Source organism: Macaca mulatta, chromosome 1, assembly GCF_049350105.2.
Source record: "Macaca mulatta isolate MMU2019108-1 chromosome 1, T2T-MMU8v2.0, whole genome shotgun sequence".
Taxonomy (NCBI): domain Eukaryota; kingdom Metazoa; phylum Chordata; class Mammalia; order Primates; family Cercopithecidae; genus Macaca; species Macaca mulatta.
In genome coordinates this window covers 203,203,930-203,227,930 of record NC_133406.1, presented here as the reverse complement: position 1 = coordinate 203,227,930, position 24,001 = coordinate 203,203,930, and the positions used below count along the sequence as shown (strand labels likewise).

At 42.7% G+C, this 24,001-nt stretch overlaps 1 protein-coding gene across 1 annotated transcript in view; it reads right to left on the bottom strand.

Moving 5' to 3' along the window:
• GNL2 (G protein nucleolar 2) overlaps positions 1-24,001 on the bottom strand; it is a 29,798-nt gene that overhangs the window by 3,238 nt on the left and 2,559 nt on the right. The window contains exons 3-12 of the mRNA XM_015135656.3: positions 23,379-23,473; positions 21,353-21,492; positions 18,273-18,457; positions 14,172-14,238; positions 13,082-13,240; positions 12,531-12,644; positions 6,710-6,838; positions 5,876-5,980; positions 4,941-5,099; positions 4,619-4,732 (exon numbers count right to left, since the gene is read on the bottom strand). Coding sequence (XP_014991142.2) covers positions 4,619-4,732; positions 4,941-5,099; positions 5,876-5,980; positions 6,710-6,838; positions 12,531-12,644; positions 13,082-13,240; positions 14,172-14,238; positions 18,273-18,457; positions 21,353-21,492; positions 23,379-23,473 — 1,267 coding nt within the window. The remainder of the gene's footprint in view (positions 1-4,618; positions 4,733-4,940; positions 5,100-5,875; positions 5,981-6,709; positions 6,839-12,530; positions 12,645-13,081; positions 13,241-14,171; positions 14,239-18,272; positions 18,458-21,352; positions 21,493-23,378; positions 23,474-24,001) is intronic.

Sequence of the window (24,001 nt, the reverse complement as noted above, 5' to 3'; positions counted from 1 at the left end):
TTTTCTTTATAAATGAACCTGTCACAGGTATTTCTTCATAGCAGTATGAAAATGGACTGATACAGAAACTTAATCCCCAATGCAGCAAGTGTTGGGAGGTGAGGCCTAATAAGAGGTAATTAGATCATGAGGGCTCCATCTCCATGAATGGACTAATGTGATCTCGGGAGTGGGTTAGTTATTTTAAGAGTGAGTCTGTTGGCCGGATGTGGTGGCTCACGCCTACAATCCCAGCACTTTGGGAGGCCAAGGTGGGCGGATCACAAGGTCAGGAGTTCAAGACCAGCTTGGCCAACATGGTGAATCCCCACCTCTACTAAAAATACAAAAATTAGCTGGGCATGGTGGCATATACCTGTAATCTCAGCTACTCAAGAGGCTGAGGCAGGAGAATCATTTGAACCCAGGAGGCAGAGGTTGCAGTGTGCCGAGATCGTGCCACTGCACTCCAGCCTGGGCAACAGAGAAAGACTCCGTCTCAAAAAAAAAAAAAAAACAAAAAAAAAACAGTGAGTTTGTTATAAAAGCAAGTTTGACTCTCTCTTGCTTGCTCTTGTCCTCCCACTTTCCACGATGGGATGACCCTTGTCAGACGCTGGTGCCTTGATACTGGACTTCCCAGCCTCCAGAACCATGAGCTGAAACAATTTCTGTTCTTTGTAATTACCCAGTCTGCAGTATTCTGTTACAGCATCACAAAACAGACTAAAAGAGGAGGCATCTTGAAGCAAGAGTATAAGGTAAGGAGGGGGAGTTCTGTGAGTGAAGAGAGTTCATAAGAGCACTAAGTCTGGGGACCCTGAAATGACTGGCCTGCTTTAGGTAACTGCAAAGACAAAAATGTGCCAAGCTTTCTACTGGTGTTTCACATGTATAATATCACTTTATCCTTGCAACAAAAACTCAGAACTTAAAGTGATGTTCTCAAGTCAAAAGTGGCCAGGCAAATCACTAAATAAGTACAGAACTATAAAATTCAGGAAACCACACACAAAATTTACATATACATTTTTCTAGGAAGGGCAATTTTTGGCTTTCAGTTTCTGAAGGGGTTTCTGCCCTCAACCAAAAAGAGAAAAACAGAATCACAGAGTAAGGCACATGATAGTGAAACTGCCTCCGACAGGCTGACAAGAAGTACCTGCCAAGTTCTGGATAGAAATTATAATTAAGCACTAATTAGGGGGCAATTTGGCCCATATCCTTGTTGCTAAAAGTCCCTGAACACTAGGTACTGACCATTTGCATCCCCAATGTCCCTACAGATAGGATTTCTGACATTTGGGTCATAAGACTATGTAAGAACTGATATGCATCTCCATTGTTCCTACAGGCAAGATCTCTGACATTAGAATCATCAAGTTTTTGTTTAAGGATTGCTTACAATGTTTTTTCAGATCCCTACCTCCAGCAACCAGTTTGAAGATCCCCAGAGAAATGGGATCTGCATGAGAACACAGCTTCTTCATCTCCCTGTCCCATGACTTCACCCTGCACTCTTCATCCAATCAATGATCCTCACTCCAGCCTACTGGAGAACCCTTTAAAAACCTGAACCCCAAACTCTTCGTGGAGATGGATTTCAGGATTCTTCCCATCTCCTCCTTTGGTGACCCTACGATTAAACTTCTTTCTCTGATGCAACCTGGTGGTGTCTCAGCGTATTGACTTGCTGTGTGCACTGGGCAACAAATCTATTACGGTTACAATAGTTCTTAAGAATTATCTGAACTACTTATCTACACTTACTGACTAGATATGGAGGAAGGGCTGAAGACAATGCCAGTGTTTCCACACAGGGTCCCAAGAGAGCAGTGATACAGACATCCAGAATGACCCTAGAATCCAGCTGCCAACTCAAAACCCTCCAATGGCTTTCCACCATGACACCCTCCCCTGGCCCATGACATTCCAGCCACAGTGACCTCCTTTCAGCATCAGGACACACAGAGCACACTCCTGCCCCAGCTGCTCTGGATGCGCTGTTCCCCTTGCCTGGAACATTCTCCCTAGACACTAGCATGGCTCCTGTCTCATATTAAGAGCTCTGCTGAAGTGCCACTGCTTCAGAGGCCTTCCCTGGCCACCCCACATAAAGTACTCCTCATCTCCCCCAAACCCCTTAGCCTGGTTTAGTTTTCCTCACAGCACGCAAGACTTCCTGACATTATATATTTATCTGCTTACTGTCTCCCTGTGATATAAATACCATACTTCCTGGCGCAGAGCTCCTAAGACCCTTGGAATTTCCCAAGTGATGGGTATCTTTTGTTATTGGTTACAAGCCCCTTTCCACCACACCTGAGTTGACGCTAATGTGGTGACTCATGATGGATCCCTAGATAGCTTCAGGATGGGGGATGCGCTGGTCACCAGAAAGACCAAGCAGTTGACCACATGGTTGGTGCTTTCGGCCGCTCAGAGGTGAGAAGGGAGACCGGAAATTAAGCCTATCACCAACTGCCACGGATTTAATCAGTCATGTCTATGTAATGAAACCTCCATAAAAACCCCTACATGATGGGGTTTGGAAAGCTCTGGGTTGCCGAACACATCAGTGTGCGGGGGGGGCACGGAAGTTCTGTGCCTCTTCCCCATGCCTTACCCTGTGCACCTCTTCATTGGCTGTGACTGAGTTTCATCCTTTATAATACACTGTTAATTGTAAACACAGCACTTTCCCGGGTTCTGGGATCCCTTCTGGCAAATTATCGAACTCCAGAACCCCAGAATTTGTAGTTAGCTGGGCATAAATGGGGATAGCCCACAGCTGCCATCTGAAGCAGGGGACCTAGTCCTTAACTTGTGGGGTCTGTGCTAACTCTGGGAGTTAGTGTCATGACTGAACTGAATTGTTGGGACACTCAGCTGGCTTCTGGAACTGCAAAACTAGTATGGAAAAAAACTATGTATTTGGTGTCAGAAGAAACGACACACTCCCTTGCTGGAATGTATGTGCAGGACAGCAGCAGCCTGTCAGTTTCTCACCACAGCACCCCCAGTACCCAAAAGAGTCCGTGGCCAATAGGAGACACTCAATATGGGATTGCTGAGTGAATGTATCAGTGAATGAATGAATGAATGAATGATGCAATACACATGAAGAGGAGGAGAAACTTTTGCTTGGTTGTCTGATGGTTTGGGCAAGGAGACGGAAGAAAGTCAATTAAGCTCAGTTTCAGGCTTTCTTTTTTTTTTTTTTTGAGACAGAGTCTTGCTCTGTCACCCAGGCTGGAGTGCAGTGGCGTGATCTCGTCTCACTGCAAGCTCCGCCTCCCGGGTTCACGTCATTCTCCTGCCTCAGCTTCCCGAGTAGCTGGGACTACAGGCACCCACCACCACGCTCAGCTAATTGTTTGTATTTTTAGTAGAGACAGGGTTTCACCGTGTAAAGCCAGGATGGTCTCGAACTCCTGACCTAGTGATCCACCCGCCTCAACCTCCCAAAGTGCTGGGATCACAGGCATGAGCCACCGCGCCCGGCTCAGGCTAACTTTCAAATGTTGCAGAATACATTCAACTGAAAATACCTAGCTGCACTGCAACTTGGAATGGAGTCAGGTAAGAGGAAACCAGAACTGTACGGACCCAACAACACTAGCAAGCATAGATGCAAAATTTGAAGCCACCATTTCAAGAGACTTGGCTGGGTTCTGAAAAAGGTCCTAGAACTAGAAAGGCAAAACGTTAATGTTGAGGCTTCTGACAGTCCACTGCCAGGGTGAGGGAAATGGGGACAGTAGGAAAGCTTCTGGCCCCAGCCATCAGACTTCTTTCTCCAACTATCAATAGTACCACCCTCCTTTCTCACTGGATCACAGGCTTTTTGAGGGCCAGGGCTGTTTTTCATTCCTATAATACCTGTGCCTGGCACATAGTCGATGCTAATAAATGTTTGTTAAACAAATGAATCTTAGCAATGATTCTGTTTTTTAAGCATAAGAAAAGATACAGGTACCAGAAGATCACTTATTATTTAATGAGCCCTCTTTTCCCAAGGCCCTGAAGACTAGTATCTAAGCTTCGTCTTCTCTCATACGTCTATTTATTAGTCTCCAAATGCACCCCCTAGCAAGGCCATGGCACTGGCACTGGCACTCTAGAATGAGAGAGGATGGAGTGATCGCCGTGGTCCAGCAGGGGCTCCCAAACAGTGCTTCACCCTCAAAAAAAAGTTTTTTTTATTTTTTTGAGATGGAGTCTCCCTCTGTGGCCCAGGCTAGAGTGCAGTGGCACGATCTCGGCTCACAGCAACTTCTGCCTCCCAGGTTCAAGCAACTCTCCTGCTTCAGCCTCCCAAGTACCTGGGACTACAAGCGCGTGCCACCATGCTGGGTTAATTTTTGTATTTTTAGTAGGGACAGGGTTTCACCATATTGGTCGGGTTGGAACTCCTGACCTTGTGATCCACCCACCTCGGCCTCCCAAAGTGCTGGGATTACAGGTGTGAGTCACCGTGCCTGGCTGCAAAAATATTTTTATATATTTAAAAAAAATAATAAAACGAGAGACACTGCCCCTGAATGAAAACATGCTCTATGAAGAGAGGCGATGACAAGCTATACCATATCCAGGTCAGGACCCATGCTCCCCAGAGGTGGGCCCACCCTGCTCTTACCTGGGGGGCCACAGGTGGCTCTGCATTGGGTGGCTTGACAAAGAAAGGAATCCGGCCCCTCTGCCAGTCATTGAGGACCATCTTACCCACAGTCTGCAAGTCGGGCTCTCCACCCTGAAAGGTCACGAAGAGATTCCCAATTAAATTCAAAGGACCAAAACCACCTACGACTTTGAGGGTATTTCAGTTGTCCCAGGGGTTCATCATCACTTAAGTGACAAGTTTCACACTGCTCATACATGCATACCAACAAAAGGCCCATATCATATACATATATGCCTGCAACAGGTATCAGTCTAAATTCTCATAAACGCTGGCTCACCTTTAGTAACTTCCCAGTCCGGAAAGCAAGCTTCTCAAGAAAGTCCTCAGCATTCTCCCAAGAATCAATCTTGTATGTTTTGCTGATATATTCTGGCTTTGCTCGTTCAAGTACAGCACCAATGTGGTCTTCAGGACTCTTAATTTTTTCCACTTGAACCTAAATGTTAATAGGAAATCTCCCACTTACAAACTTTGCTGTGGAAGCAGTGAAGTTCCCACTGTCCTTTGCAGCACTATTTGAAAATAGATTTCAACATCACAAAGCTAGTGGAGACTGGCAGGAGCCTGTCTCTGAGGTGGCTAGACATGGTCGGCTGCAAGGAGCACTGCTGAAAGCTGACCATAGCCACAGAGCCCAGAACTCAGCTTTAATCCCCACTCACCACAAACTAACTGTGTGGCTGCCACAAACAGTTTAAACTTGGAATGCTTCATGTTACTCACTTGCAGAAATGGTTAAAAGCCTGCCCATCCCAGGACACAAAAAGGATGGAATAGTTTAAGAAAGGAGAGGAGGAATGTGCACAGTATGTATAGCCAGAAGCATGGTCAAGGTTAAGTGGAACCATTTACAGTTTTCGGTCGTATTCAGAAACAAGTGAGGAAATGACTGGGTTCCAAAATGACTCAACCCATAAACCCACGAAGATGAATTATTGCTAAGCATAAACAGGCCCTGCTTCCCTTTGGATCCTGTGTGTAAACTACAAACTCTTTTGTGGCATGATATTGACCAGATATGCCCATGGTTCCACTAACTCCTCAAACAGCTTATGCTGAGAGGCTGCCCTGTTCAGCATCATGTTCCTAAAGTATGATCAGACAGGCTGACCCCAAACTGCCTTCTTAATGAGTGAAAAGGAAAGGTATCCAGGGTTCCCTACAGAACACTCCCCCGCAAACACAAACAGCCTATCGGGGCCAAATACTCACAACTCCTTTTAGCACAATGTCTGTCTCGGAGTCCTCAGAGGGGTAAACCACACCTGGACAGTCAATCAGGAATATCCGACGCATCAAAGTAATATACTGCCAGACCTGAAGTCAGAAAAAAGTCAGAGTTGTCCTGTATCCAACACTAAGAGTCTAATTTCACAAACCCCTGATGCTCATGTATGATGCTGGAAAGAAGGAAGGGGTGAGTCAAAGGAAAGCAACCTGCTAAGTAATTAAGCTACTAACTGTCTCATCTGTGCCGTGCACAAGATACTTCCACTAAGTGTAAACTATAGTTTCCAGCAGCTAAGAGTCTAAAAATAACGCAGAGACAGGATTTCCATCTAGTATTGTGCAATTATACCCAGTGAACCTTTCCCTGAGTTTTAAAAGTACTCTTGAGAGCTTAGTACTGCTTGATCTCATTGTCTTTAAGCAAAACCATGCTGTTCCCCACTCTGTGTTGTAGGATATGACCCCCAACTTTCAGAACCTACCCTAAGGTTGAGGCTTCTTAACCCAGGCATCAAATATTCTTGGGTTAGTTTTGTTTATCAAAATAAAAAGCTGGAGTGACCATTTAAAACAGATTTAAATATGAATCACATTAACCAACACACGCCAAAGCCACACGGTGGCATATAAAGTACTCTCAGTCTTACCAAAGTGGGCAGAAACAACTCTGATATGTTCCAAACTATTATATGGAGAGCTAAACTCCTAATGGTGGTCTGCATTCAAAAGAAGCAGAGAGAAATCAACAAGTCCTAACCAATCACCCTCTATGAAAATAAAATATGCAGAGGTAAGGTCACCCTGCGCCAAACATACCTTTGTTTCACCTGCAATGGGAGCCACGTTGCAAACTTTCTTAGAACGCAATGTATTTATCACAGAACTCTTGCCAACATTTGGATAGCCAATGAACCCAACGCTGATCTGTTTCTTGTCAGTGTGCAACTGTTCAAAGAGAGAACACGCAGCACATACATGCAGTCATATGTATCCCTTTGGACAAGCAGGTTATATTACTTTGTTAATATCAAGAATACAGTGCAAAGCTGTTGATACAACTTGATCTGAAGCCTAGATACACACCACCTACATAATCTGAGTGAGCTGGATACATCAGCTTATTAATAAATCAGAGGTGAGTCATTTCCTCAGTCATGCATGTGAAATGATCCTTATATGTGTTAAGGTTAAAAGTATGTAGGTCAAGAAACAAAAGAAGGCAGTGGCTCACGTCTGTAATCCCAACAGTTCGGGAGGCCGAGGGCGGATCACCTGAGGTCAGGGGTTCAAGACCAGCCTGGCCAACATGATGAAATCCCGTTTCTACTAAAAATACAAACATTAGCCAGGCATGGTGGTGCATGCCTATAATCCCAGCTACTTGGGAGGCTGAGACAGGAGAATCGCTTGAACCTGGGAGGCCGAAGTTGCAGGGAGCCAAGATCATGTACTGCACTATAGCCTGGGTGACAGAGTAAGACTCCAGTCTCAAAAAAAAAAAAAAAAAAAAAAAAAAGAAACAAAAGAAGAAGAAAAATAGCTTGCTAGTCACTGATTTAGGACAACACCATCTACTGATAAAATATCTTCGGGAAAAAGAATCTGAACAGATTCATCAACTGGACAATGCCACAACTCACCCCTCCTTTTCCTTGCGTAATACATCTGCGTTTCCACTGCCAAAAATAAATAACAAAAGAAAAAAAGGCAACCTTGAAAGTTAGACTACTGGGCAAAAGTCTCAAGAAGTCTTCTTGCTATCAAGAAGAGGGCCTACAAACGAATGGAGGCTTCTGATTCAAGATGGTGGACTGAACATACATGCTAACCCCGTTCCCTCACTAACTCCACTAGAATGACAGCAGTGGACATTAACACTTTTAAACCAACAGAACCAAACATACTGAACCAGAGAATAGGATGGAGATGAGACAACGAAAACTAAAATGATGTTAAACAAAATACTAGATGCTTAAAAGTAGTATCAAACTTGGTCCACTACAAAACATAAAAGCTAAGTGGTTGTAAAGACAGAAAAACTAAAGATCCAGCAATAATAATGACAATGAATCACAGAGAGCCCTGGGAATTGGTGGTGTATCCCTCTTAAGATAGGGCTGAAAACAAGGACCAGCAGATAGTCTGCCAAAGCAGCCACACTTCTCCATCCCCTCCTTCATTCAGCGTGGGCACACAACTTCTTTACTCTCAAAGAAATCCAGGGCCTATGAAATAGGCTTTTGGATTTTTTGAAATGTCACATGTTTGAAAGCATCTGTAATCTTCAGACTTGAAAGGGATCCTGGATTTAGAGATAACAGTATTCCCAGAATGATTAATTGAAAATGTAAGTATTAAATAGTGAGATGCCCAGTCTACTATTCCCTTTGAGTTTCTAGAACTCTAGCAGCCAGGATTCTATACCCCTAGAACTAGAGATTGAAAGATTCTCTTCTGGGGAAACTCACAAGCCCAAGAAAAAAAAGACCTACAGACAATGGTATCTTTAGGATGTCCTCCCAGCAAAAAATTTGGGTCGCGGCCAGGCACAGTGGCTCATGCCTGTAATCCCAGAACTTTGGGAGGCTGAGGTGGGCAGATCACTTGAGGTCAGGAGTTCTAGACCAGCCTGGCCAACATAGTGAAACTCCAACCCTACTCAAAATACAAAAATTAGCCAGGTCTGGTGGTGCTTGCCTGTAGTCCCAGCTACTTGGGAGGCTGAAGCAGGAGAACTGCTTGAACCCAGGAGGCAGAGGTTGCAGTGAGCCAAAATCGGGCCACTGCACTCCAGCCAGGGCAACAGAGTAAGACTCCATCTAAAAAAATAAATAAATAAAAATAAAAATAAATAAATAAATAAAATTTGAGTCCCTGTTAAATCACCCTACAATGAAGTCTATCAGTCAACAAGGCTACTCCATGGAGAAAAAAAAGAACCCATCAGTTTTTTAATGCCTTAATTTTTTTTTTTTTTTGAAACAGGGTCTTTCCTTGTCACCAGGCTGAAGTGCATTGACACAATCACAGCTCTCTGCGGCCTCAGCCTCCTGGGCTCAAGCAATCCTCCTGCCTTAGCCTCCTGGGTAGCTGGAACCGTAAGTATGCACCACTATGCCTTGCTAATTTTTTTCTATTTTTTTGTAGAGATGGAGTTTTGCCATATTGCCCACACTGGTCTAGAACTCCTGAGCTCAAGTGATCTGCCTGCCTCATCCTCCCAAAGTGCTGGGATTACAGGCATGAGCCACTCTACCTGGCCTAATGCCTTACTCTTAAATGTAAATAGAGAATCAAGAATAAACATTTAAGTGTGACTCTACTTGGGGGTCGAGGCTGCAGTGAGCCATGATTGCACTACTGCGCTTCAGCCTGGGTTAAGACAGAATAAGACCCTGTCTCAAAAAAATTTTTAAAGTAAAAGAAAAAATTTTTAAGTGTGACTCTAGCAGAAAAGACAAAAAACAAAAATTTGGAGGTAACAGAATCAATGTAGACAGGAAATTTTCAAAACATCATTAACGTTCTTGGAGAGAGAGAAGACACTGTGACTGTGAAATAAGATGCAAAAGGAGGCAGAGCAAATCAGGTTTCAACAAGAGCTCTCAGAAATTAAAAATTAAAAGTGATTGGCAAAATAAATTTTGTGATAGGGCAGCTGGATGATCAAAACAAGGAAAGTGGCCGGACGCGGTGGCTCACGCCTGTAATTCCAGCAATTTGGGAGGTCAAGGCAGGCAGATCACCTGAGGTCGGGAGTTTGAGACCAACTTGACCAACATGGAGAAACCCCATCTCTACTAAAGATACAAAATTAGCCAAGTGTGGTGGCACATGCCTGTAACCCCAGCTACTCGGGAGGCTGAGGCAGGAGAATTGCTTGAACCTGGGAGGTGGAGGTTGCAGTGAGCCGAGATTGTGCCATTGCACTCTAGCCTGGGCAACAAGAGCAAAACTCTGTCTCAAGAAAACAAGGAAAGTACCCAGAAAATAGAGGAAAATGTCATATATGTACCAAAAGAAAGAAAATATAGGCTGGGTGTGGTGGCTCACGCCTGTAATCCCAGCACTTTAGGAGGTTTAGCCAGGCGGATCACGAGGTCAAGAGATCAAGACCATCCTGGCCAACATGGTGACACTCCATCTCTACTAAAAATACAAAAATTAGCTGGGCATCGTGGCATGCGCCTGTAGTCCCAGCTACTTGGGAGGCTGAGGCAGGAGAATTGCTTGAACCCGGGAGGCGGAGGTTGTAGTGAGCCAAGATTGTGCCACTGCACTCCAGCCTGGTGACAGAGTGAGACTCCGTCTCAAAAAAAAAAAAAAAAAAAAAAAGAAAATATAATTCAAATATTAAACCAGGAGGTAAAAGCAAATTTCTGAACAAGAATACAGACAACTGAGGGAGGAAAGAAAATTTCAAAGAAATAATGTAAGACAATATCAGACTAAAGTCTCATCGAACGCCGAGCTCACTAAGCAATAAAAGCCCCACTTCAAAACACATCACTGTGAAATTTTAGAACAAGAGAAATTTTAAATTTTAGAATAAGAAAAGACCGGCTGGACGTGGTGGCATACACCTGTAATCCCAGCACTTCAGAAGGCCAAAACGAGGCAGGAGGATCGCTTGGGCCTAGGAGTTTGAGGTTGCGCCACCGCACTCTAGCCTGGGTGACAAAGCAAGACCCTGTCTCAAAAAGAGACATCACAGCCACACAAAGTATGAGGGGTCAGAATGGCCTCAGATTCCTCAGAAGTCAGAAGACAGTGTAGTGGTAACTTCCGTATTCTGAGGAAAACAGCATACAGCGTAGAATAAAGACGCTAATAAAGATATTCTCAGAATGCAAGGCGCATCTCAAAAATGTTCTTTCCAAGTATTCCTTCTAAAGAAACTTTTGGAAGATATGTCCCATCGAAAGGAAGGAGTAAACCAGAAAAGAAGAAAAGAGGTCCTATGAACAAGAGTTCCCATACAGGAAAACAGCCATGGGAATTCTCTGGAGGACAGTGAAAGGAAATCCCAGAAAGACGACGCTGCAGCAGCCTGGAGAGTGGCCAGCCCTGCAGAGGACGGAGTGCTGGCCACCGAAGGGAACTACCTGTGCTGCCTGGAAACACTGAGAGTTCCTACTGTATCAGAGAATTTGGTAACATGATAGTGACAGATGCAAATAGAACACAGCAAAGTAACACCAGTGAAAATAAAAGCTTCGATCAGAAAGGAATTATACTCATAGCACACCATGTGGATCAGCTGTGACTAACATGTTACAGTCATGACAGTGTAAAGGTTGAATGGCCAAGGCTACTCTTCCCAGCCTGTTAGAGTGGCCACCCTGTAGGCTGCAACCCTTTATGAGAAATAAAGCTCTCCTTTCCAAATTAAAACAACAACCACTACCACCACCAACCAACCAACACTGAATGAATAATACTGTAACCCAACAATGGCATCTAACAATACAGGGGGAAGTACAACAGAGGGAGGATGGCTATAAGAAAGCAAATCCTCATTTTCCATAGTAGGAAATTAATAAGCATCTTAAACTGGGGGTGGGGGAGTAGGCACAGATCAACAAAAAATCCTAAGCATGTACTAAAAATATGGAGAAAAATAACAGAACAGCTAACTATTGGAAGCATTTGCTTCTATACAGTGGGGAAGGGTGGGACAGCAGACATGTGTCTTTTGTTAGAAGCCAGGTAGAATTAACTTAAATATACAAATTCAAAATGACAGGTACAGAGCATGAAGCTTTAAGAACATTTGATAGGGTAGTCTGGTTCCAGGGCTTCCCTCAGGAGCTGACATCTGACCAGGGATCTGAAGCTTGAATTTTGGCAGGGCCCTCTCCAACCAGAGGAGATAGAAGCTGAATGGGCTCCATGGGCAGAGGAGGCACAGCAGGCCTGGAAAGCCCAGCAGAGCATGAAACGTCAGCTGCCAGGGCTGTGGCAGAAATGGAAGCAACACTGGTCACGGATGGTGGCAAAGGCTGAGCAAGAAAACACTTCAGAATCTCTTATAATCCTGACACTCTGTGGGTTTTTACAACTCTGGAAGTTTTACATCTTCTCTTTTTTTTTTCTTCGAGATGGAGTCTCGCTGTTGCCCAGGCTGCGGTGCGGTGGTGCAATCTCAGCTCACTGCAACCTCCACCTCCCAGGTTCAAGCGATTCTCCTGCCTCAGCCTCCCGAGTAGCTGGGACTACAGGGGTGTGCCATCACGCCTGACTAATTTTTATATTTTTAGTAGAGACAGGGTTTCACCATATTGGCTAGGCTGGTCTCAAACTCTTGACCTTGTGATCTGCCTGCCTCAGCCTCCCAAAGTGCTGGGATTACAGGTATGAGCCACCACTCCTGGCCACATCTTCTTTTTTTTGTAGAGGCAGGGTTTTGCTGTCACCCAGGCTAGAGTGCAGTGTTGCCATCATAGCTCACTGTAGCCTTGATCTCCTGGGCTCCAGCGATCCTCCTGCCTCAGTGTCCTGAGTAGCTAGGACTACAGATCTGCACAACCATGTCCAGTTAAGAAATTGGTAACTTTCTGCTATGCCGTGGCAAGACAGATTCTTACACCAACTCACAGCTACACAACTCCAGGAGAAACAGATCAGGGCTCAATACCTTTCCAAACTGCCGCAGAAGCTGAATGAATGCTCCCTTGCCAAATGGGTTAGTAAGGCTTGCATGGAAAGCAAGTGTCGGATAATCCTGGGAGAGGACAGCAACCCACCGTTTCTAGAGGCAGAGACGAAAACATGTTGGTAAACTGCAGTTCATTTATTTACATTATGTGGAAGAATCAGAGCTTGAATTACAGAACTGTTCCAAATATAATGTTGTCTAAGGAAAATGTTAGCCACAATTCTTTGAAATGGTTTTTCCAAGTATAATGGTTAATGCTTTGTCTTGTCTTATAAATACAAAACAGTATTCCAAAAGATGTCTTCATTGTTACTAAATGCAATTAATGGAGCATAATGTGAAGCAGGCAGTGGCCTCAGCAGCTGTCTCCTGGTGCCTCCGCCCACCATCAATGAGCACACTTTTGTATTTCCGACGAGAGCACTCCCATTACTACAATCTCAGCAGTGCAACACTTTAGCCTAAAAACCCACAACTGACTTATTGACAGATGTCTTAATAGTCTATTCTGGTTGAGTAGTTGTACTTACTGTTGCCCAAGTTGGAACAAGGTCACATTTGTTAAGTACAAAAATGAGGTGTTTCCAAGGTTTTTCCTTCTTCAGGTAAGTTTCAATGTGAGGGGAACGAGTGCCCATTGGATCTCTAGCATCAAGAACTTGAACTACAACATCTGATGAATCTATCACCTGAAAATTCAGAGAGGCAAAAATGGTTTGCTACAGTACAGATAAAAGAGGGATGACATTTAAGGGAGTCTGGGGAAAATAAAATAATAACATTTAGAGACAACTTCAAAACGGTCTCTGGGCAGAGTTGGTTGTAGTTAATCTCAAGGCCCAGCGATCAGAATTCAAAAGGTTTTTCATCCTGTGGTTTTTGAAACCTGTTGAATTTAAAACAGGAAAACTAGCTTAGATGAAACTCAACTTATTTCCTAACTACTATGGATTACTGAACTACTATGGATTACTTCTTAGACTTCTTTAAGTTTGTAATATTATAGGTTTTGTGTATTTCACAAAAAACTGAAAAGTTTAGCTTGCCTTCACGGTACTCGTTTTCTATTATGTTACTATTTAATTACATGATTATGCTTGAAAATTTTTCTTCTGAAGGTTGTTATTATTAGTACATGGACATAAACCTCTGCCAGTTAAAGAGCACTGGATCAGAAATCAAGATACACAAAGCCTCCTTCACTAACAAGCTAGTTGAGCTAGGTACAGCATTAAACCTTTCTAGACAAGAGTCCTCATCTATAAAAGGAGTGGGGTGGACTAAATAACTTAAAATGTTGCATGTGACTTTAAGTAGGCATGATAAATCTAAACAGGAATATCACTTTGGTGGAAATCTTAAAAAATACTGACAGGTAATAACTATATGAGTGTATAATAAAAGATAGCTGTTACTCTTATACAAGTACTTTAAACAATGCAGTTCTCTAGATCAATGCTAGTATGTCTTTCAAGTTTCTTTGTAGAAGGAAGAGGATGGAACAGGCAGTGGTACCTGTACTCTGGGCAACAGAGGTTCAATACATCAAAATCAGTTTTCTTCTACAAAATCACGAAAGCCAAAGGAACCACTCAATGGGAGGGAATTTAGGAGTCTTACCTTGTAGAGCTCACCCCATATTCTTTTGGACTGTCCCTTTTTATAGATCTCTTCTTGAGCTTCATTTCTAAATAAGAAAGCACCCCAAATGAGCAACTGAAGCACCATTAAGACTAAAAGAATGCTTTAGGGTAAAGTCAATGTACCAAAAGAAACAGTATCAAACCCAGTTGGAGATGGACCAGAAACAAACTGAATTTTAAAAGTGTGCCCAAATGTCTGTCAACAAATAAATGAATAAACACAATGTGGCACATATATACAACAAAATAGCATTCAACTTTAAAAAGGAGGAAATTCTAGCTGATTCAGTGGTGCACACCTGTAATTCCAGTACCTTGGGAGGCCAAGCAGGGCAGACTGCTTGAGCCCAGGAGTTCGAGACCAGCCTGGGCAACATGGCAAAACCCCATCTCCACAAAAAATACACAAATTAGCTGGGCATAGTGTTGCATGCTTGTAGTCCCAGCTACTGGGGAGACTGGGGTGGGAGAACTCCTTGAGCCCAGGAGGTTGAGGCTGCAGTGAGCCGTGAGCAGGCTACTGCTCCAGCCTGGGTGACACAGCAAGACCCTGTCTCAAAAAATTAATTAATTAATTAAAAAAAAAAAAAGAAGAAGAAAATTCTGACACATGCAATGACATGAATGAATCTTGAAGACATTATACTAAGTGAAATAAGCCAGACACAAAAGGACAAATACTGTATGATTCCACTTATATTAGGCACCTAAACCAGTGAAATTCACAACAGACAGAAAGTAGAATGTTGTTACCAGGGGCTGGGGGCAGAGGGGAAATGGAGCGTTAGTGTTAAATGGGTACAGGGTTTCAGTTTGGGATGATGAAAAAGTTCTGGAGACGGATAGCTGCGATAATTGCACAACAATGTAAATGAACTTAGTGCCTCTAAACTGCACACTTAAAAATGGTTAGAAGAGCTGGGCACGGTGGCTCACACACCTGTAATCCCAGCACTTTGGGAGGCTGACGCGGTGGATCACAAGGGCGGGATCACCAGCCTGACCAACATGGTGAAACCCTGTCTCTACTAAAAATACAAAAAAATTAGCCGGATGTGGTGACAGGTTCCTGTAATCCCAGCTACTCGGGAGGTTGAGGCTGGAGAATCGCTTGAACCCGGGAGGCGGAGGTTGCAGTGAGCCAAGATCGCACCACTGCATTCCAGCCTGTGTGACACAGCAAGACTCCATCTCAAAAACAAAAAAAAAAGGGTTAGAAGAGTACTTTTTTTTTTTTTTTTGAGACGGAGTCTTGCTCTGTCGCACAAGCTGGAATGCAGTGGTGCGATCTTGGCTCACTGCAACCTCCGCCTCCCGGGTTCAAGCGATTCTCCAGCCTCAGCCTCCCGAGTAGCTGGTACTACAGGTGTTCGCCCCGGGTCCAGCTAATTTTTGCATTTTTAGTAGGGACTAGGTTTCACCATGTTGGTCAGGCTGATCTCGAACTCCTGACCTCAGGTGATCCGCCCGCCTCAGCCTCCAAAGTGCTAGCATTGCAGGTGTGAGCCACTGCGCCCGGCCACATTTTTTGTTACATATATTTTACCACAATAAAACATTAAACTAAAAAAAAAAAAGCATGACTGAATTAAGCAGTACGTCACAGAGAATTATAAAATGGGAGGCCGAGTGTGGTGGCTGACGCCTGTAATCCCAGCACTTTGGGAAGCCGAGGCGGTCAGATCACGAGGTCAGGAGATCGAGACCATCCAGGCTAACATGGTGAAACCTGTCTCTGCTAAAAATACAAAAATTAGCGGGCACGGTGGTGGGCACCTGTAGTCCCAGCTATTTGGGAGGCCGAGGCAGGAGAATGGTGTGAACCTGGGAGGCATACCTTGCAGTGAGCCGAGATCGCACCACTGCACTCCAGCCTGGGCACAGAGCGAGACTCTGTCTCAAAAAAAAAAAAAAAAAAAAAAAAGAAGAATTAAAAGAATTTTGAAATGGAATTGGCAGGAGCTGAATCACAACCTATACTCCATAGCTCCCATATAAAGCAGTATTTTTCTGATAAGGTTTAGAATTTGTTCATTTACTAGTCTCAAGGGCATTTATCCAAGGTAAACAAAAATAGTTTTATCTTTACTCCATTACCTACTATACCTTTTGAGGGAGGAAAAATTCAAATCAGCAGAATACAAAGCCAACGAAAGTTCAAATAATTCTAAGAATAAATAGATGAACTCACTGCCTCTTTTTGCTTGGCCTCAAATGGCTTGACATTTTATCTCTAGTTGGCCCAATGCTTGAAGATGGGCTGACAATAGCAATGAGGTAATAACACTGATGCAGTCAAAGTACAATGCCTCTTCACTAAGACAGCAAAACCTTCACTTCATTTAAGAGACATGAGATAGATGGAGAATGAGAGCTTTCTAGCACTACCCAAGGGAAATGAAATTAAACCTTTCTCAAGAGCAATGTGGCAGCTGCCTATCAAAAAACATGCATACCTTTTGATACCACGATTTGCTCCGTAAGAATTTATCTTTGGGGAATAATTAAGGATGAAAGAGATGTGGTCACATTGATGCTTCACCCTTGTGTTGTTCACCATAAGGAAAAACTATACACAGTATAAATGTCCAACAATGATACTGGCCATAACAAACAAAATACCACTCTGACAATAAATATTATATTATTGTTGATTATGTACTGACATAGAAACGTATTCCTAACAATCACAGCTTACTGCAGCCTCAAACTCCTGGGCTCCAGTGATCCTCCCACCTCAGCCTTCTGGGTAGCTGGGACTACAGGTACATCACTATGCCCAGCCAAGTTTTTATTTTTTGTAGAGACAAGGTCTCGCTATGTTGCCTAGGCTGGTCTCAAACTCCTGTGCTCAAGTGATCTTCCTGCCTTGGCCTCCCAGAAAACTAGTATTACAGGTAAGCCACTGCAGCCAGCTAGTGACTGATTCTTCTTTTGAGTATGGATCCCTACAAGAATATGATGAAAGTTATAGACACTTCCTCTTCTCCTCCCCAAAACAAACAAACAAAAAGACAAAACTCCACCGCCTTTACGTATGCTCACAAATTTTCCACATTTTCTTCAAAGAGTCAAAGAAACCTTAAAGGCCATTCATGAACTCAGAGTCTTCCAGTTAAGGAAGCCCCGCATATTCACGGAGGCATTAACAATGCTTAATATCTGCAATGGGGTTATGAGTTATGTTCTTTGTGTTGCATTTTCCAACTTAACTATATTTCCTAATTTGTCTATGACTGGTGTATTACGATTATAAATGAAGAAAATCTTATTTATTTTGGGAATGAAGAGAGACCTTTATCAAGCCGCATTAGACATCTTCAGTCTAGCCCCAATTTCACCAATGTCTCTAGCCTGAGGGAAGAAGACAGCTCCATATATAAATTAAAGCACTGAGCTTCACACAGGCAAAATAACTTGAAAGAAAATGTTTTGTGGCAGAAGAGCAAATGATGAGACTTGCATGAACTTCAAAACTGTACCTCGGCCAGGCGCGGTGGCTCACACCTGTAATCCTAGCACTTTAGGAGGCCGAGGTGGGTGGACTGACTGAGCTCACGAGTTCAAGACCAGCCTGGGCAACACGGTGAAACCTTGTCTCTACTAAAATACAAAAAATTAGCCGGGCATGGAGGCAGGCTGAGGCAGGTGAATTGCTTGAACCTGGGAGGCAGAGGTTGCAGCGGGCCGAGATCGTGCCACTGCATTCCAGCCTGGGCAACAGAGCGAGACTCTATCCACCAAAAAAAAAAAAAAAGGCCAGGCGCAGTGGCTCATGCTATAATCCCAGCACTTTGGGGGCTGAGGTGGGCGGATCACAAGGTCAGAAGATTGAGACCATCCTGGCTAACACGGTGAAACCCTGTCTCTACTAAAAATACAAAAAATTGGCCAGGCGTGGTGGTGGGCACCTGCAGTCCCAGCTACTCGGGAGGCTGAGGCAGGGGAATGGCATGAACCAGGGAGGTGGAGCTTGCAGTGAGCCGAGATTGTGCCACTGCACCCCAGCCTGGGCAATAGAGCGAGACTCTGTCTCAAAAAACAAACAAACGAACAAACAAACAAACAAAGAAACTACCTCACACCAGTGTCTTCAGTTACCAAATCACGATCCTTGCCCTGGTCATAGCTCTCAGTGGACATCTCAGCATTTTCGATAAGAGACTGCATATCACTTGCAAATAAGTTTGGTCGCTTCCTCTGTGACTTAGGGCCAAATGTAGTTTCAAAACTTTCAGTTTCAAGAATGTGGACCTTCGATTTCTGAAGAGAAACAAGAATAACAGGTAAAATTAAGAAAAGCACTGAGGAAAAGCGAAAAGCTAAACACCCACCTAGGAAAGACTTTCTGATTTTATTTTTCCAAGGTTCAACCCATACCCAAATCTATAAAAACATGGTTTCAGTCTGGTTTCAAATCAGAAATACTTGTTGAAATGGCACAAACACTGGTACCCTTATTCCGAAGTTCTGTAAGCTTCCTTGGAGAGATACAAAAGTAATACAAATAAAGTAAATATGAATAGTTGTGCAAAAACTTCCCAAAAACTCTGCTTTATTTCATTTATCATAAACTTTAGTCAAATGTAATTAAGGCTACAGCGATGAAAATTAACTAATCTTTTCCACCATTTTTTTTAGCTTTCAAACAAGTGCATAAAATTTGCCAAATTCATAGATTTTATCAAGGACAATCATACTCAAATTTGTGAGGTTTTTTTAAACCAACTGTAAATGCCAACTTTTTCTTGGAAGTTAATTTCTTTCATGGCTAAAAGGAATTGTTTGTTTTGTAAGATGCATTTTAGTTTCAGATAACATTTTCCCTAATTTAGGTAACGTTTTTATTAAATGCACATGGCAAGTCTTCAGATGAAAAACATCTAGCCAAAGCCCAAAATAATAGTTTAGATGTGATAAAAGGAACCTGATACTAACTAGAACTTGATGTGCCTGTAAAGGAGTTACAGGCATAAGAATTTCTGAAGCAAGATAAAAGTCAAAGTTTGAGTTAGGATCTATCACATAACAGAATGTTAACAGCCGGCAGACAATATCAAAAAAGAAAAAAGAAGAAAATCACCCTTTTCCCCCTAGCACAAGCTCCTCTGTAAGCACCACTACCAAAAGCTGTGAGGATGATGGAGCAGCCCCCATGGCTTCTGAACTTTAACGGATCCCCTCTTCCAACTTCTAAAGATCCTTAAACTATTTTCATTTTCTCAGATGCTCTAACCCACAACTCAGTTTAGTTTTAGTCACTATGTTCCACTCGGGAGCATCCCCAAACAGAAGCAGCTCATTTTACATGAGAAACAGGTTCTAATGTCACTGGGTAAAATCAAGTGTGACCAAAATTATCTTCAAAATCTCTTAACCTATAAGTTACAGCACACAAGGCTTTGCCTATAAATCTACACATTAATAAGTATAATACAGTAATATACAGTATATAATAAAGTACATATGCAAAGTTACAGTACTCTTACTGTATTGCTACAGAAATACAGTAGTTCTAAAACACATATAGATGAATATGCATATCTGATCTAACTCCACTGTGCAAAATAATCTCAGAATTAGATTTTATAAGTAATAGATATCATACTAAAATAAAATAGGTAAGGTTTTTCAAGACCAAAGCAGAAAACGCATCAATTACTCTGAGTAGCTTTCTGCATCAACAAAGAAGCTGACTGGTGCAACTGTAGACCCTTCATTCTACATACCAGATACTTAAACACTAAATTTTAGAAGCGCTGACAAGAACAGGCAACAAAGCAATAAATCCATGATAGAGCCTCTCTGTTCTTCTCATAAACAAGATTCAATAGTTGCTTAAAAGATGGCTTTAGGGAGAACAGACAAAGAGAACAAGGGAAATGAGCAACTTGTCTGTGGTTCATGAATTACACTCATGTGTTCCCCTGAAAGAAAACAGTCATTCCACTAATAGGTGCCATTCTTCTAGTCCATCATAAAACAAAACATAACTGACAAAACCTGAGGCAATAACCAGGCCTTAGTTTTTATTTTGTTCTGCAAGTAAACACTTTTCTTTGAACTATTTAACCCACGTACGCATGTCAATGTTTTTCTCCCCTCCTCATATCGGAACTGAAGCTTACGTAATGGTTATATTTCTGGGAATTATTATTCAATGCAAGTAAAAATGAGCAGACAAACATCAGACTCTTTCTTTGTTCTGTGTGAAACTCATTCCATTCAACCCAGATTGAATCCTTACCGTACTTCAAACTTCAGCAATTGACAACCAATGAGACCAGCACCCCTTCCTTCAGCTGAGAAGAAATCTCAAGGATCTTACAAAAGCTGAACGTACCCAACACCAAAGTTCTACCAACTCAATCCTAATTCTACGCTGTCCCAATGTTTGATGGAATTACCACTTAAAACAAGTTTGCCTACCAAAATAAATAATAATAAATAATATTACTAATATCTGTTATCAATTTAGCTCTTATTAGGTGGTGTGCTATGTGCTTACTACGGACCAAGTGCTTTACAGATGTTTCATCTGTAGCCAATAACCCAAGGAGGTGGGTTATCTATACTTTCTTTTTCTTTTTAGACAGTTTCGCTCCTGTTGCCCAGGCTGGAGTGCAATGGCACGATCTTGGTTCACTGCAATCTCCGCCTCCCGGGTTCAAGCAATTCTCCTGCCTCAGCCTCCCGAGTAGCTGAGATTACAGGCATGCACCACCATGCCTGGCTAATTTTGTATTTTTAGTAGAGATGGGGTTTCCTCTCATTGGTCAGGCTGGTCTCAAACTCCTCACCTCAAGTGATCCGCCCGCCTGGGCCTCCCAATTTACAGGTGTGAGCCACTGCGCCCAGCCTATTTATACTTTCAAAGCAAAGAAGTTCAAGTTCATAGAGAAACCCAACTAAGGGTACAGGAACGGATAGAGCAAGGATTAAAATTCAGGTCTCAACTCCAAAACCTGTGCTTTGATCCACTACACTACCATACTTCATACTAAACGTGAAAAGATGAAAACAGAGGTCTTAGGAAGTTCATCATTGCTACACTGAAATTGCTATTTTCTAAGAAAAACAAAAGACAAATATGTTAGAGAGGGAGCTGCAAGGAGTCTGCCCAGGAAATTCCATCGCCAGGGATATCCTACATCTTACATGAGGCCGGATTCGATCATGGAGAAGAGACATTGGTAACTTGCTTTGCTTCATGACAACTTTGTATGGATCCTTCATAACTGTATCCATTTCCTCTTGAAATTTTTGTAATGATGACTGCTTAATCACACGTGTGTTTCCTGTTTTACAAATAAAGAATGTTGCCACTTAATACATATTTGCACATTCATCTTCCACTGACACGGTGAAAGGCAAGATTTTAAATTACCCTCACTCACCCAAGTACCTGATCCATCCATCCCTTGGAGCTATTTCCAAACTTAAAAGAGGAAAAAAACCCAAAAAACTGCCTCTCCTGCACTTGCACACTATGAACTATTCCACCAACCCAGACCCACAAAGGGTTTCAATAGTTTTCCAAGCCGTTTCCTGACTAAATGAAACTGAGAAATAAATAGCGTGGAATGGAACTGAGATCTGACAAATGTCCTACTTCCTGCTAGATCTGGCAGAGAAACTTGGAGCCAATCACAGCTGATCAGTCAGTATAGACAGAGAATCTTGAAACACTGAAACCTGAGTCATAGTTACCACTTTTAGGGTTATGAGGATCCAAAGGGACCTCAATTGGTTAATCAATTGGTTAATGATTCATTAACCAATGAATCCATGCAAGGGAACAAGACAGAGCCCTGCTTGTTCCACCTGGAAAACACCTTGTGAGGGAGATCCTGAAAAGCATTCAATTAAACAGCATGCTGCAGCATGAATGCAAAACAGCAAGGTGGTAATGATGGTAGCAAGGAATGCTTATATTATACTCACTATTTGCTAGGTACTATTCTAAGCACTTTATATGTATTTACTTTTTTTTTTTTTTGAGACAGAGTCTTACTCTGTCACCCAGGCTGGAGTGCAGCGGCACAATCTCAGCTCACTGCAACCTCTGCCTCCCAGGCTCAAGGGATTCTCCTGCCTCAGCCTCCCAAGTAGCTGGGATTACAGGTGCCCACCACAATGCCTGGCTAATTTTTGTATATTCAGTAGAGATGGGGGTTTCACCGTGTTGGCCAGGCTGGTCTCGAACTCCTGACCTCAAGTGAATCACCAGCCTTGGCCTCCCAAAATGCTGGGATTACAGGCATGAGCCACTGTGCCTTGCTTGTATTTACTCATTTGATTACCACGACAGTCCTGTGAGATAGGTTTCATCTTATTCTCTGTTAGGGATGAGAAAACTGATGAACAGACAGACTTAATAACTTGCACATAAATGACAGAACTAGAATTCAAACCCAGGCAGTCTAATCTGGAGTCACAGTACCCGGCAGCCATGCTAAATGCTTCTCTGCAGAGTTTTCTTTGACACCTTTCTGTGTTGCAGCTCCTAGGAAGTATCCTACCAAAAGTATAAGAGACTCAAAGGTAGCTGCCATCTGCCCCCAAGGACAGAGGTCAAACACCAAGCAAACACTGGGGTCTGATCATCTAAAGTGCCCATACATTACCAGTGGCTAAGGGCAAAGTTAAAAGCCCAGACTGAAATGGAACAGGGAGTTTCCCAAGGAAGAAGCCGTGATCACCCTGTGACTGAAGATACTCTATTCACTGTTGGAAAGTTCAACAGTGAGACTCTTTAATTGTCACCCAAGTTCAAATAAAAACTCCATTAAGAAGTGTTTCAGAGGAACTCTGGGCTAATGCACTTACCCTGAAGGATATATGCACAAACACCTACAAGGCCACCTCTCAAACAGTATCTCTCCAGGCAAGCATAAAAGATCAAGATGAGCATTCTAAGGTCTGTGAATCCTAGTCATTAAGGACGGTCTTATCTGCTTAAGAGGGTTCAATTACAATTACTAATGGTGAGCGCTCTTCAAAAAGAAGTTATTTATTAAATCTACCACCACTACTTTTCCCAGTACTTTTTCTTATCCCTTTCTCAGATAATCCTTGACAGTTCCACTCACCAAAAACTCCTATCGTTTAGATATTTAAACATCCTAGCCGTTTCCATTCAGCATACATTTTGTAGAGCAAAGTAGCAGGGGATAATACTCACCAAACCATTTAATATTTGGCTCTACTCTTGCTACTGTGCCAGAAGCCACCGTTGACTGATATTGCAGGGGTTTAATTATTTTACCATGACTGTTCCTAAATTGAGGAAAGAACAGATATTGGTTGACAACAGAAGAATGGCAACAGCAAAGTTTGATTTACAGAATATATTTTCCATCAAAAGGACTTCTTACTTTGGTTTTAAACAATCATGAAATACCAATTCCAGTAAACACAAAGTACTCCTACATTTGAAACAGATTGCCCAAAAGCCATTTAACCTCTTGCAACAGAGCACGTAATGATTTCTGCTAGATGAATAACAACGGTGACGTTTTAAAAAATCTGTTTACTGTTTACTTTAAAAAAAAAAAAAAACACATACTTGAGTTTTTTTGGTAACTATTCGAAGGCTGTTTTAGATGAATTGTTCAAGTAGAGGGTGATTTACGCTGGGATTCCAAATTCTAAAACAAACTGCAAAGTAGATGACTAACGCATAATAAGTTAATTGACATTTGTATTTTAGTCACATCTTCTAGAACAGACAGAGACGGAGAATCTAATTACCAAACAAACTAAGACCAGCTAGCGGAATGCCACACTCAGCAAATCCCTGTGGTA